At 43.2% G+C, this 12,571-nt stretch overlaps 1 protein-coding gene across 6 annotated transcripts in view; it reads left to right on the plus strand.

Moving 5' to 3' along the window:
* Positions 1-9,570, plus strand: part of ppp1r9a (protein phosphatase 1, regulatory subunit 9A) — a 44,564-nt gene extending 34,994 nt beyond the window's left edge. The window contains exons 12-19 of one of the 6 annotated variants that reach the window (XM_031586293.1): positions 1,544-1,700; positions 2,262-2,316; positions 2,495-2,527; positions 4,113-4,149; positions 7,127-7,246; positions 7,966-7,989; positions 8,414-8,596; positions 9,007-9,570. In XM_031586293.1, the coding sequence (XP_031442153.1) occupies positions 1,544-1,700; positions 2,262-2,316; positions 2,495-2,527; positions 4,113-4,149; positions 7,127-7,246; positions 7,966-7,989; positions 8,414-8,596; positions 9,007-9,216 (819 nt within the window). In that variant the 3' untranslated portion in view covers positions 9,217-9,570. The other 5 variants (XM_031586295.1, XM_031586294.1, XM_031586296.1 and 2 more) reach the window with 5 other exon arrangements.
* The last annotated feature ends 3,001 nt before the right edge of the window (positions 9,571-12,571 follow it).

The raw sequence follows: 12,571 nt of genomic DNA on the forward strand, positions 1-12,571 counted from the left end.
GTTTTAGCCATTTAAAATTGGTATGAAGTAGGGATGGGCATTTCAAGCAAAACCCCCTCCCTGCACACACACAACGTTACTAACTACCAGGCGGGAAAAAATGCATTCCTGTGTATAGGAGTATTAACCGCAGGGCTGTAGGAAGTTTGAATGTTTCAATAATGTTACAAACGTAACTACAATATAGCCAATAAAATGTACACCTAGGATGATAAAAGAATGAAACAATTTGACCAGAATGTCAATCTGGGGGTGGGTATCTGGATGTAGGGTATCTGGGGGTGGGTATCTGGATGTAGGGTATCTAGGGGTAGGTATCTGGATGTAGGGTATCTAGGGGTGGGTATCTGGATGTAGGGTATCTAGGGGTGGGTATCTGGATGTAGGGTATCTAGGGGTGGGTATCTGGATGTAGGGTATCTGGGGGTGGGTATCTGGATGTAGGGTATCTGGGGGTGGGTATCTGGATGTAGGGTGGGCAACTAAATTCAACATGAATGGATAATGTCCAAATGCTACCCACGTGCCATAGTGTAGGCTGCACCTACTACTTCACAACTCCATCCTGCTTGACACCACTTTGTTCTAATTTGATCCAGTCAAAAACTGTCAAACGTGAAACTAAAGAACTAAAGACCGAAACCTGAAGACCGAAACCAAAGTTTAGCTTTTAAACGCACTTTTCAAGCGTTCTAAGGCAAAAAAGACAACAGAAATGGATTGCTTACTGTTACTAGCCGTTAGGTCGTTGTGAAACCATATTTCTTGCATAAAGTTATAGCCTGCAACCACGCAAGATTATTATCAAAGCAATGCCTCAATTACAGGAGAGAAAGCCTATTAATCTGATCAAATCCTATCAATCGTTCATTTGTCAACATCAATCAATAAATCGTGATTTGGGTGAACAGAACTGCCTCAGTGAAGTGAATATGCTTTTTTACCCTGCTGGCACTTACCGTCATGTTAGAGGCTCTCAAAAAGAACCTTGACATCACCGTGACATGTCAACATGATATATGCCTGACAATCACAATGAGATTTTCTGTTTATTGCCACTACTGCACACACAAGTGGACACATGCACAGAGGAACACAATCCTTTGTCTTATTTCAAAAATGTCTGTTTTTTTTATTTTTTTATAAAATGTTTTAGTCATGGCCATATTTCCACCCAGCCTCGTGGATAGGTTCGATTGTTCTCTGTGGTGATATTACATGTTCCTGAGAGGTAATCACCTAGAGTAATCCCCTTCTCTTACATAAAGCCTTTATGTAATATATTAATTGCTACACCCGCACCCCATGCCCCCAATTTAATCTTGACTGGTGTCAAAGCTTATTCTCTGTCTTTACAGAGATAATTGCCGGGAAAATCTGTCTTTTTTTTTTTCCTTCTAAGCAGCGCTGTTCTTACTCAGCACTTACACTCAAGGGGGCTGGAAAAATGGCTTAAAGGCATGAAAATGACAAAAGAAAGAAAAAAGTGTTTGCTCAGGAATAAGGTGCTGGTTTATAACTTCAAATCTGTGTTCTTCTCAAGGCTGCCCAGAGCAAGCTGTCCTCGGTGACCTCGGCTCAGAGGACAGGCTCGCCGTTTTCAGATTCGGGGGCCTCGGAAAGCGGAACCCCCAGAGCCCCCCGAAGCGTGGAAGCCTCCCCCCACCACCAGAGGCTTAGAGGCAGCGCAGACAATGAAGGTAAGCCTGGGGCATAAACATGATCACATATGCAGGACTCCTCACCTACCCCTCAGGAGAGGTGTTTATGGATGCCTGAACACACACATATCATCACATCATTACATATACAAATTACATTACGAATACATATCATCACCTCATTACATATACAAATTACATTACCAATACATATCATCACATCATTACATTTTTGTTTGTTTCCTGAGTGCACAACTCTAAGTTAATGGGTTGCTGTTATAGTTTCAGATCCTTTGAGATAAAAAGACAAAGCACTTTTATTAGCCAATTAAACTTCAGGCATTGGTCAACTAGTCAATTAAATATCCCTTCCCAAGGAAGCATGGAAACTGATAAAAAAATGAATGACAAGTGTAACAGAAGTATTTGCTAAATAAATAAATGTAAATTTAGCCACGAGGAAAACATTGCACCTGAGTTTCATCACCCAGTTGCTCAGCATCCTGAAAATCTGGTGTATGAAATAATGAAGTGAATTATCCCCCTTCTCCCCCTCCTCTCTTTCTCCTCCTTCTCCCCCTTCTCCTCCTCTCTGTTCAGGCTCCCCTGTAGTCTCCAGCCCCTCCCTCAGTCAAGAGGACAAGCCTAACATACGGTGAGAATCGAAATCTATGTCATTTAAATGTCGTCTATCTAAAAATCGATTAGTTTGAATAAAATAAACGATCGAAAATAGATTTGTTTTAACTGTATTATTTGGAAGTTCTAGTACACTCACTCACTTCACCATTTTAGTATTCTAAGTTCTTCTTTTTTTTCAAATGGATTCTCAGGTGTTCTCTGCGAGGGAGTAAAGGTTTAGAAAGGTAAGATGGCCGCCTCAACCACTCACCACTGTTCTGTTTTTCTGATTGGCTTTGTACCAGGCGCCCATAATCTTGTGACTGGTAGCAAACTATGGGGATTGAGAGCCTGGAAGTTGTTTGTGAGGATGTGGGATTAAGGCAGACAATATTTACATTTACGTTTAGTCATTTAGCAGACGATTTTATCCAAAGCGACGTACAAAGGAGAGAACAATCAAGCTACGAGCAATAGAGACCTAGTGTAACAATAAATACTACTTCACATAAGAAATAGAAAAAGGTGCAGGAATGTAACTACTGTAAGTGCGAGTTAAGTTCTAGTTAGTGGAGATAGCATTAGAGGAAGGATAAGGAGAGGTAGAGGAAGGAAGAGGAAGGGAGAGGAAGTGCAAGTTAGGAAAGGGAAGTGCAAGTTCAGAAAGCCACAATATCCACAGTGACTCAGCAGAGTTGCATTGCCTTAGAAAAAGTCACTGTTTTCTACCCCCCACCCTCAGCCCCATTCACAAACAAGATGGCGCATGAATAAACATCAGTCTCCATGAAACGCTGCATTGTTCAGACTGGCATTGAAAAGCACCACAGCAGGATTTCCGCCAGTAAGCTGCTGGCTGCTCGCGTTTGAGCTCAGGAAAGCTGGAGCTAGGCAGCTGCAACAAACACAAACAAACAAACAAACAAACAAACAAACAACTTTTTTTTTTAGAAAAGGTAGTTTTTTTGTCTCATAGCAGTAGGAGAGCTAATGGAGCATGGAGGGCAGAGCTCGATCGCTCTCTTTCTCTCTCTCTCTCTCTCTCTCTTTCTCTCTCTTTCTCTCTCTCTTTCTCTCACTCTGTCTCTCTTTCTTACTCTCTCTTTCTCTCTCTCACTCTCTCTTTCTCTCTCTCGCTCTTTCTCACTCTCTCTCTCTCTCTCTCTCTCTCTCTCTCTCTCTCTCTCTCTTGCCGGATGGATGGTTGGCTGCGAGGCACGCCGATACACCCACCACTACGCCGAGAGTCAGTCAGTCAGTCAGCCAGGGACACAAATAGACAGGGCTGCAAGGGGGTGAGCAGATGCAGACCAGACCGGACCAGACACTGAGCCAGAGCCAGACGGCACACAGGGCCGCAGGTGCGCTGAGCAGCGCCACTCCCGCTCCGCTCTGACCCGGCAGAGGCCTCTCAGAGAGGAGGCGCACCGTGGGATGCCGTCATGCAAGGCTGGGGGTTTCGGGTACAGAGGGCTTTTCGGATCTGTCCTAAATAATGGAAATGACTTAAGTGAGAGAGGATATGGGGAAACACAGCTGGCAGCAGACAGACAGTAGAGTCTTGTAACATTGGTATTTGGAGGCTCTTATTATATACATTACGGATGTGTGTGGTCGAGAGTTTGGTGGTAGGGGTGTGCTACAGGGTGTTGTTGTTTTTCTTAATGACATCCTGTTGTTTTTAATATAAGCCTAGTAGGCATCTCCTTGTATGTTGTGAGAAAGTACCCCAGGTTGTCCTGCATTTCAATTAAAAACATCTGTGCACATCTGTGAGCTCTGAGGCCTCCACAGTGCCCCCGGTGATGACTCTGTGCTCTGCCTCCACAGCTCCGCTGAAAACAGCCCAGAGAAAGTCAAGAGCAAGGTAGGTGAACCCTCCACTGAGCCACACTCAACACGTGCACACACACGCACACACACACACACACACACACACACACACACACACACACACACACACACACACACACACACACACACACACACGCATGCACCCACACACACGCATGCACCCACACACACACACGCATGCACCCACACACACACACATGCACACACACACACACCCACACACACACACACACAGACACAGACACACACACACACACACACTTGAACACGTGGAAGGTATGCACACACACCATGAAATCACACTAAACCATAAGATGCTTTGCTTTGTTGGTGGTTGAAATAAAATAAAAAACATACGCCTGTGAATATACCATGCTACATACATCATTTAACATTACATACATTTAATTCTTGTGGGGGTGGATTTTGTTAGTCCTTGACAAGGACTCATTTAGTTTCTTAGACAGGGAGCTATGAAGTGGCGATATAAAGCATGAAGTCTGCTGAATGAAGAAATCTCAAGTCTGTTTTCACATAATGTATTTCTTGTGCACTGTCCACTTCATGAAAGCTACTTACCCACTCAAGACAGTGCTGCCATCTGCAGACGATAACACTGGCGGCAGTGATACTAATAGCTGCCTACTATTTCAAACCTCAGTATTGTTTAATAACTGCCTACTATTTCAAACCTCAGTATTGTTTAATAGCTGCCTACTATTTCAAACCTCAGTATTGTTTAATAACTGCCTACTATTTCAAACTTCAGTATTGTTTAATAACTGCCTACTATTTCAAACCTCAGTATTGTTCATGTCTTCAGTTGCATCCTAAAGCTTTCTGTGTTTATCCACCTCTTTTCCACCCCTCCCATTTCTGGTACCGTATTCCTTTTTTTGGTGCACTCTATTCAATGGCCAAGTCAATCAATGTCAGCACCAAACACATGCACACTACAAAATCACTGAATCAGCACTTTGGAATCACCCCATGGATTTAAACTGGAGAAAGATTTTTTTGTTGTTGTATTTTTTTTTTTGCATAATCCTGCTGGCAGTCAGTTACACTGGGACGAATACAATCCTAGCCAGTATATTCAGCAGTCATTTGATAGTGATGGTATACATTCTGTTTATCTCTCTGTTTATCTTCTTCAGTCTATGTAAAAGTCAGGTAGAATACAGACCATAAGCAGGTTATTTGGGTTACAGAGAGAGAGAGAGAGTAGCAGACCATAAGCAGGTTATTTGGGTTACACACAGAGAGAGAGTAGCAGACCATAAGCAGGTTATTTGGGTTACACACAGAGAGAGAGTAGCAGCCCTCCTCTCTGGGCTGCTTGGCAGAGCTCATCTACTCTTCATTAGCAGAGGAATGCACTGAAGCTAATTGCAGCCTCTCAGTCGCTTTCAATCGCCTTGATTCCCATCATCATTTTCATCAGCTGAAATGAGAGCTTTCTCTGCAGAAATGTGCATAAGTCAGAGAAAGAGAGAGAAAGCAAGCAGTTAGTGTCTGCTTTGGTGAGTAATGTATTTGTATCTTTTGATTATTTTTTTTTGCCACAGATGGAGTTCTGCGTTTATTAGTGGCAATAATCCACTAATTTGTTTGTTCATGAAGCAAAATGAGTGGTTATTGTGCAAGACATGCTGCAAATGCTCACTTCAGTTTCGTTGTGTGCAAAACACTTGGCTGTGGTTTCGACTTTGGCTGTTGTTTTGTTCTCCTAATTCACTCAAAACCCCACTGCCATGACTTGAGTCCAGAAGAGAGCAAGGAAACCAGGCAGGTTTATGTTGAAATCCTCGGAGGAAAAGGCATTTCAGCGCTGTGCTGACATCAAACAGTTACAAATGCTGACACCTGTGTTTGGTCCCCAAGCAGCCTTGTGCTTGTATACAAAGGGCCAGCCTGCAGACCCAGTCTTGCCAACCTGCAGAGCCAGTCTTGCCAGCCTGCAGACCCAGTCTTGCCAGCCTGCAGAGCCAGTCTTGCCAGCCTGCAGACCCAGTCTTGCCAGCCTGCAGAGCCACTCGCCAGCTTAGCAGAGGTCTGTGGTGGGCATGGTGCCTGGGCAGATATTACAGAACAGCTCCCTCCCCAGAGATGCATACGCATCGGCCCTCGGAAAGGCAAACCACCTCTCAGCTGTTTAGATGTGTCCTCATTATTATATGTATTCACCCCACACACACACACACACACACACTTCTTATTCGTACTCCTAACTCACTCACACACATACACACACACACACACACACATTAACTATCTCTCTCTCCCTCACACACATACACTTTGTGCCCCATTGTCATTGAAACACACAGTCTCACCTCACACACACACACACACACACACACATACACACACACTCATATTCTCAGCATGACCCCTGGTCAGCACACACCATCTGAATCACTTAACCCCTCTCAGCCATAAATGTCCAGGGGTGTGTTTCCCGTAGAGCGACAGAGGTTAGCATTGAGCTAACATGGTGCGATGCATTATTAAGCTAACAGCTGAGGTACAACGGTTTTCCAAAACTCTCATGTCAACATATACTGTGTAAGTTTGAACCATGTTAGTTCAAGCTAACTTGTTTGATGATGTAGTGTAGCACGTGGACTGGCACATCTATGTGTTTAAATGAATAAATGAGGGGCAAATCACTGAGACTTGGGATGCCTCACTTTTATCTATGAATCCATTTTTTGCCCAAATTCTTAGGCCATCTAGCATACAACATTGCACTCATCCCCATGTTCAATAGACAGGTCACAAAACCACAGAACGTAACTCACAAGTACTACTTCACACCCTATCAGTGTGTGAAGTGCTGTATGTCTAGTCTCAGAGGTCTTTGCTGTCCAGTGTTTGCTAATCGAAACTGATCACTGCTTTGAGGGTCTGCTCTGATGACAGGCGATGCTATGTCTGGGAGCTGTACCATGCACTGAGTGTTGTTGTTGTTGTTTATGTTGCCATAGGGCTCGGCGCTGAATGATGACCTCAGCGGGAGCAGCAGCGGTTCAGTGGAGGTCAGTGCGCTGCTGGCCGAGCCCAGGGTCTCTGGCCACTATCACACACATGCGCTGACCTCAGATGAGGTGAGGGGGCGCGTCAGTCATTCATTCAATCATTCATTCAATAAGTCATTCATTCAGTCAGTGACAATTAAACATCCATGCACTGGTTCTCTGGTCTGACAAAGGTGGGGACCATAGAATGACATAGTCCTTCCAGTTCTGTCATTCACCTGTCGTTCATGTATTCACTCGTTCATGCATTATGACCTCACAGACTGATATAATCCCTGCCTTACTCACACGTGCTGCAACTCGCCGCTTCAGTCTTTTGTTGTCCTTTCACTTCAGTCCCTATCAGTCCCACTCAGCTCCCTCACTCATACCTCACTTATTCACCCAGTTTTCACACATCAAACCTGTTCATAGCTCTACATCCCTCTTACTCCTGACCAATAAGGTGTAAGTATTGTCATGGTCATACCTTGTCACACATTGAGTCCATTCACAGACTTATATTATATATATATATATAAGGCAAGGAAAAAATAAGGAAAGATGAGGAAATAATATAAGTATACATATATACTGTATAATATACTTGTATTCTTTCCTTATAGCTACACACTCATTCACTTCTCAGTCACAGACTCACTGCATGTCACCTGCCTGGCGCCCCCTCTGAATCCTCTGTTGGTCCGTCGACTGATCCGTGTTCTCTTAACTGTGTTGTGTAATTCTTCTGCTTTCACTAACAAGCTTCCCCTTTCCTATTTGCTGTTCCCACACTGCGGTCACATAAGAGTCTGGACATGATTGATGACGAGGTGAGATCCTATGGTGCTGTGCCACTTCCTGTAGCCACTTCCTGTAACGGCTGGTGTCATTGCCTAATGCCCATTCAATATTTGACATTCAGTTCGATTAAACATGTTGGCATATGTGCAGAATACAGAGGTAAACAGTGCATTGAAATGGAGAGCAATTAAATACTCACGTGTAATTATTTCTCAGGCTAGTGCAAACAAGATGGCATAGTACAAACAAAACAGCACTATGTGTAGGTGTTGACAGAAAATTGGAAAGGAAAACAATATAGAAAGAAAAGCTCGAAAGGTGATGGGATTTTTACTTATGGTATTGTTTTTTTAGTATTGCATGTGTGTATGTGTAAGTGGTAGTCACTGAATGTCCTCATGGAGTTTTCTGAAGTTTTCTAATGTTTCTTCCTGCCCTTGTCCATCTCGGAAGGTTCTAGATGACGGGCAGCCACCAAAGCAGCACCACTGGCAGAACCAGAGTGTCTCCGACTGGACCTGCCAGCAGGTGGGGCGCTGGCTCACAGGCCTGAGCCTGGAGAAATACATCCCAGAATTCACTGCCAAGGACGTGGATGGAGAACAGCTGCTGCAACTGGATAGCGGTGCCCTGAAGGTAGAGCCTCGCCCGCCTAGTCCCACCCTCACTCCCCCACGTGCTCTGGGTAAATGCCAACCAGTGAATTACTGTAGTTTAGGCTTCAGGTTCACTATAATATGTCCAATCTGTCATTGCTTCAAGTTACCCACTAAGCAAGGATTTTGAAATAGTTTGATTTGTCAAATGAGACCTTGTTAATGCGGGCCAGAGATTTTTTTATTTAGTTTCTTTATTTTATTTTATTTTATAAATGATTGTGCCATTGTCATTCAATGTCACTCAACCTGGCTCTGCTCCAATGAAAACCCTTAGCTCATAACTTGTGTATGTCTGGACATATACATGCAGTGTGTTTGTGTGCCTCTGTGTAATATCAGGCGTTTAAGTGTGGTAATGTGTCTATTTCTGTGTATTTGAACACACAGGATCTGGGCGTGGAGTCTCTGTTGGACCGAGGCCTGATCAAGAAGAAGCTGAAGGACTTGAAGGCAATAATGGAGAAGGCCCGGCGCAACCGCGAGAAGCTGGAGAAGCAGCGCGAGAAGCTGCGGAAGAAGGAGCAGGAGCAGCTGCAGAAGCAGACCCGCAAATCCAGCAGGAGCTCCTCCGATCCACCAGAGGGCGCCACAGACTAACTGCACCACTGAAAACGCAGAGAGGGAGAAACACCTGCTACTCACTCCTGTAACTGGATTTCTAGGGTGCTGTTTCCAAGGTTTTCGAGGCTTGAGATGGTTAGGGACAGGAGAAGGATCTACCAACAGGAGGAAGAGGGATAAAGTTGAACTGGAATTGAAACCTATGAAGTGGACCAATATCTCCATCGCCCTCCCACGCACCAGAACACTAGTTTCACCCCCGGTTGGAGGCGTTCATTCTGGGGGGGCTTTTACACACTAAACAGGGCTTCCTAATCTGGATGAAAAAGCCAGATGCTCATTGCAGAAGACTGTAGTTGCTAGTGAACTGCCACCTGTGTAAATGAGAAACCAAACCGAATCAGGACTCCATTTCCAGTAGAAAGATGCTCCTTTACTCCCTTTTTCCTTCCACTCCTGATCATTCCTCTCATGTAGCGCTTGCAACCATGTTAAAAAAGCTTTGTCTAAATTATTTTACATTTTAAATTAATGTATATTTATTTACATTTAGGTTACCTGTTTAAAAAAAGAACTTCCTCTCCATGCATCATATCAGCTTCCAATCTACCTGTACCAGATGTCTATTACTTTCATCTCAAGGACCTTTTAGACATGTACAAATACAGACAAACAAAAAAAATAATATATACTGTATAGTATACAATATGTATAAATAATGTCTAATGTGCCATTTTCTACTATTACACAGGTATACAGCTTGTGCTGACCAATGGTTTTCTGAAGTCCTTAGTGCGGTTTTTGTACAGAACACGCTAGGCTTTGAGCATTAGCAGACCAGTGGGCAATGGTGTGCGCCCACTGATTGAAGCCATTCATCTAACTGTGATTTAGTGTGTCTGTGGTGGAGGCTGAATTCGCTGCTTCACCAAATCGAACTGGAGACCTTGTCACATCTCTGTTTCAAGTCTGCTCACTAAGGACTGGTCCTGCAAGGGCATCTAAATGTGGATGCTGCGCTGAAGGGCCAAGACAACCGCTGACTTTGCAAAAGGGTCTCTCTGCCCCATCCTCCATCGTAAACATCTGAGTTTGATGAAGATGATGTTGGTAACGATTGCAAAATGCACCTACCTGCAAGTTCCACTGCTAAGGAATCTCTGGATGCACCAAGCTGGACTTCAGTAGATGAAAGACGTTATAAAGAACGTTATTTAAAAAACAAAACAACTAAGAAATACAAAAACCTTCCATGAATGACCTGTGCTGCTTCGACTCCATTGCTTCCTGCCTACCCACTTACCATTGTCCCTGAAATGTCTCAAAGCTCAAACTCTGTTAGACCCAAGTGCTGCCTTTTTTAAAAGAAAAAAAAAAATGAAGAAAAGATCTACTGTAGAGATTTTACTTGAACCTAGCCATGTCCCTCAGGGCGCGATGAAAGCGCTCGTAGGTTGCTCCCAATGTGTTTCCCATACAGAGCACTCCACAAATGTGCACTTACTGCTGACAGAACACGTGTATATAGTCCTCATAGTATTCACACCACACCTGTTGGTCAGGCCAGCAAGGTCGATTTAGAAAAGAATCTATTTCCCCCCCATCGACATTGTTTTGCTTTGTTTCATGTCACGTTGCAAGGCTCTTACAATGACATACACACGCACAAACACACACACACACACACACACACACACACATACACACACACACACACATACACATTCACACCCACATACACACGCACAAACACAAAATAACACGGATAGTAAGTAAAACATCCAAAGGAAGAAAACAAATGACAAGATTTTTTTATTGCAGATATTCTACACACTGGAATGACCTATACCTGACATTGCTCATCTATTGTAGACTATAGTTTATTAATGTGTACATATATTACAATATATTCAAATATACTGTATTATGCATAATGGGTACATGTGAAATGCAGTTCCCCTTTTTACTTTTCAAGTAATATTAAATCATCTGTTCTCACTTTTTATTCAAGGAATCAGAGGTTTTAAATTGGCGGTATATATTTCTAGACTTTTTTTGTATATTAGCTGCACTTTTGAGTAACAAACAAAGAGAACATTTCAAAATGTGTGTCAATCCCCCTGTCATATTAAGTACATTACTGTATGGGCCCTCCATCCGTCATTAATGTTGCATCCATAGTACCCACTCTAATCAGAGCGCTGGTGTCATTGTGATACTATGCGATTAGAGTAGTCCCTCAAAAGGCCCAAATCACAATTATTATTTATTATTGTTAATAATTTATTTCAAATTTATGTTCCGTTAAAAATCAATTTATTAGTTAAAAAAAAGTATTTAACATGTTACTGTAATGATTGTTATGCCAAAAAACAATGATTTCAATGTTGATATTTTTAATATATAATTGTGATAATTAGCTAAGAAAGATGCAAAGGTTTCACACGAACCCCAGTGTGAGATTAAAAAGGTTATCTGTGATTACAATAGGAAAGGATAGTACAAGCACCTTTTCCCTAGTCCCCCAAAAAACTGTGACCGCAATTTACTCAAGCTAACTCTGAGAGACCAACCATGCCCTTTCGCTGTACTAAACACACATGTGAATCTAGCACTATGTACATCACGGAGGGAGAACACTACTGAGTATTAACCGTGGATTTCCTCCTGTCTTTTTCTACGCCGTGAAGCTTACAGCAATACTGTCCCCCCGACCCTGTGGAAGCCAGTTGTGTTTTTTCTACTGCATACCTGAGACGTGCGTGTGTGTGTATGTTTTATTTGTATGAACTGGTGAGAAGAAATTGGGTTTAAGGTTGCTGCTGTCCGTGAATGTTGCTAGTCGTGGGGATAATCAAAAGGTACTGAGCAGGGTTTTGAATGAGGGTCAGTCAATGACCTGTTGCGTAGATCTATAGTACTGCACAAAGCAGAATTTGTCTTTTATTTGACAGTTTCTTTCTCTCTTTTTTTGCATTCTCTTACACTACTGAGGCATCGAAATGGCAGCTATCGTATCTGTCACACACTGGAAGAATTGTACCCGATGCTGTCATATGATCGTTTATCGTAACCTTTTTTCTCTTTTTTTTTTTCGATTTAGATTTTGCTTGTTAATTGTTATTGTTTTTCTCTGATGGAGTAATTCCTATGACTCAGTGGGAAGGGTTTTGAGTCAGGCCGTGTGCTTTGACGCACACCTAAACTGTCGCGCAGACAGGACGGCCTGCCGAACGGTGTGTTTTTTCCCGTTACGTCTCACCTGCATGAAGGAATCCCTGGGCGCCATGTTTGCCCTGACTGCTCCAGAACCATGTCCAGTCCAACCCCACGTCTCCCCTCCCCTCTCCTCTCCTCTCCTGCCTCATTTTCAGTTTTGTGAACGTGAGGC

The sequence above is a fragment of the Clupea harengus genome, chromosome 19, assembly GCF_900700415.2.
Source record: "Clupea harengus chromosome 19, Ch_v2.0.2, whole genome shotgun sequence".
Classification (NCBI taxonomy): domain Eukaryota; kingdom Metazoa; phylum Chordata; class Actinopteri; order Clupeiformes; family Clupeidae; genus Clupea; species Clupea harengus.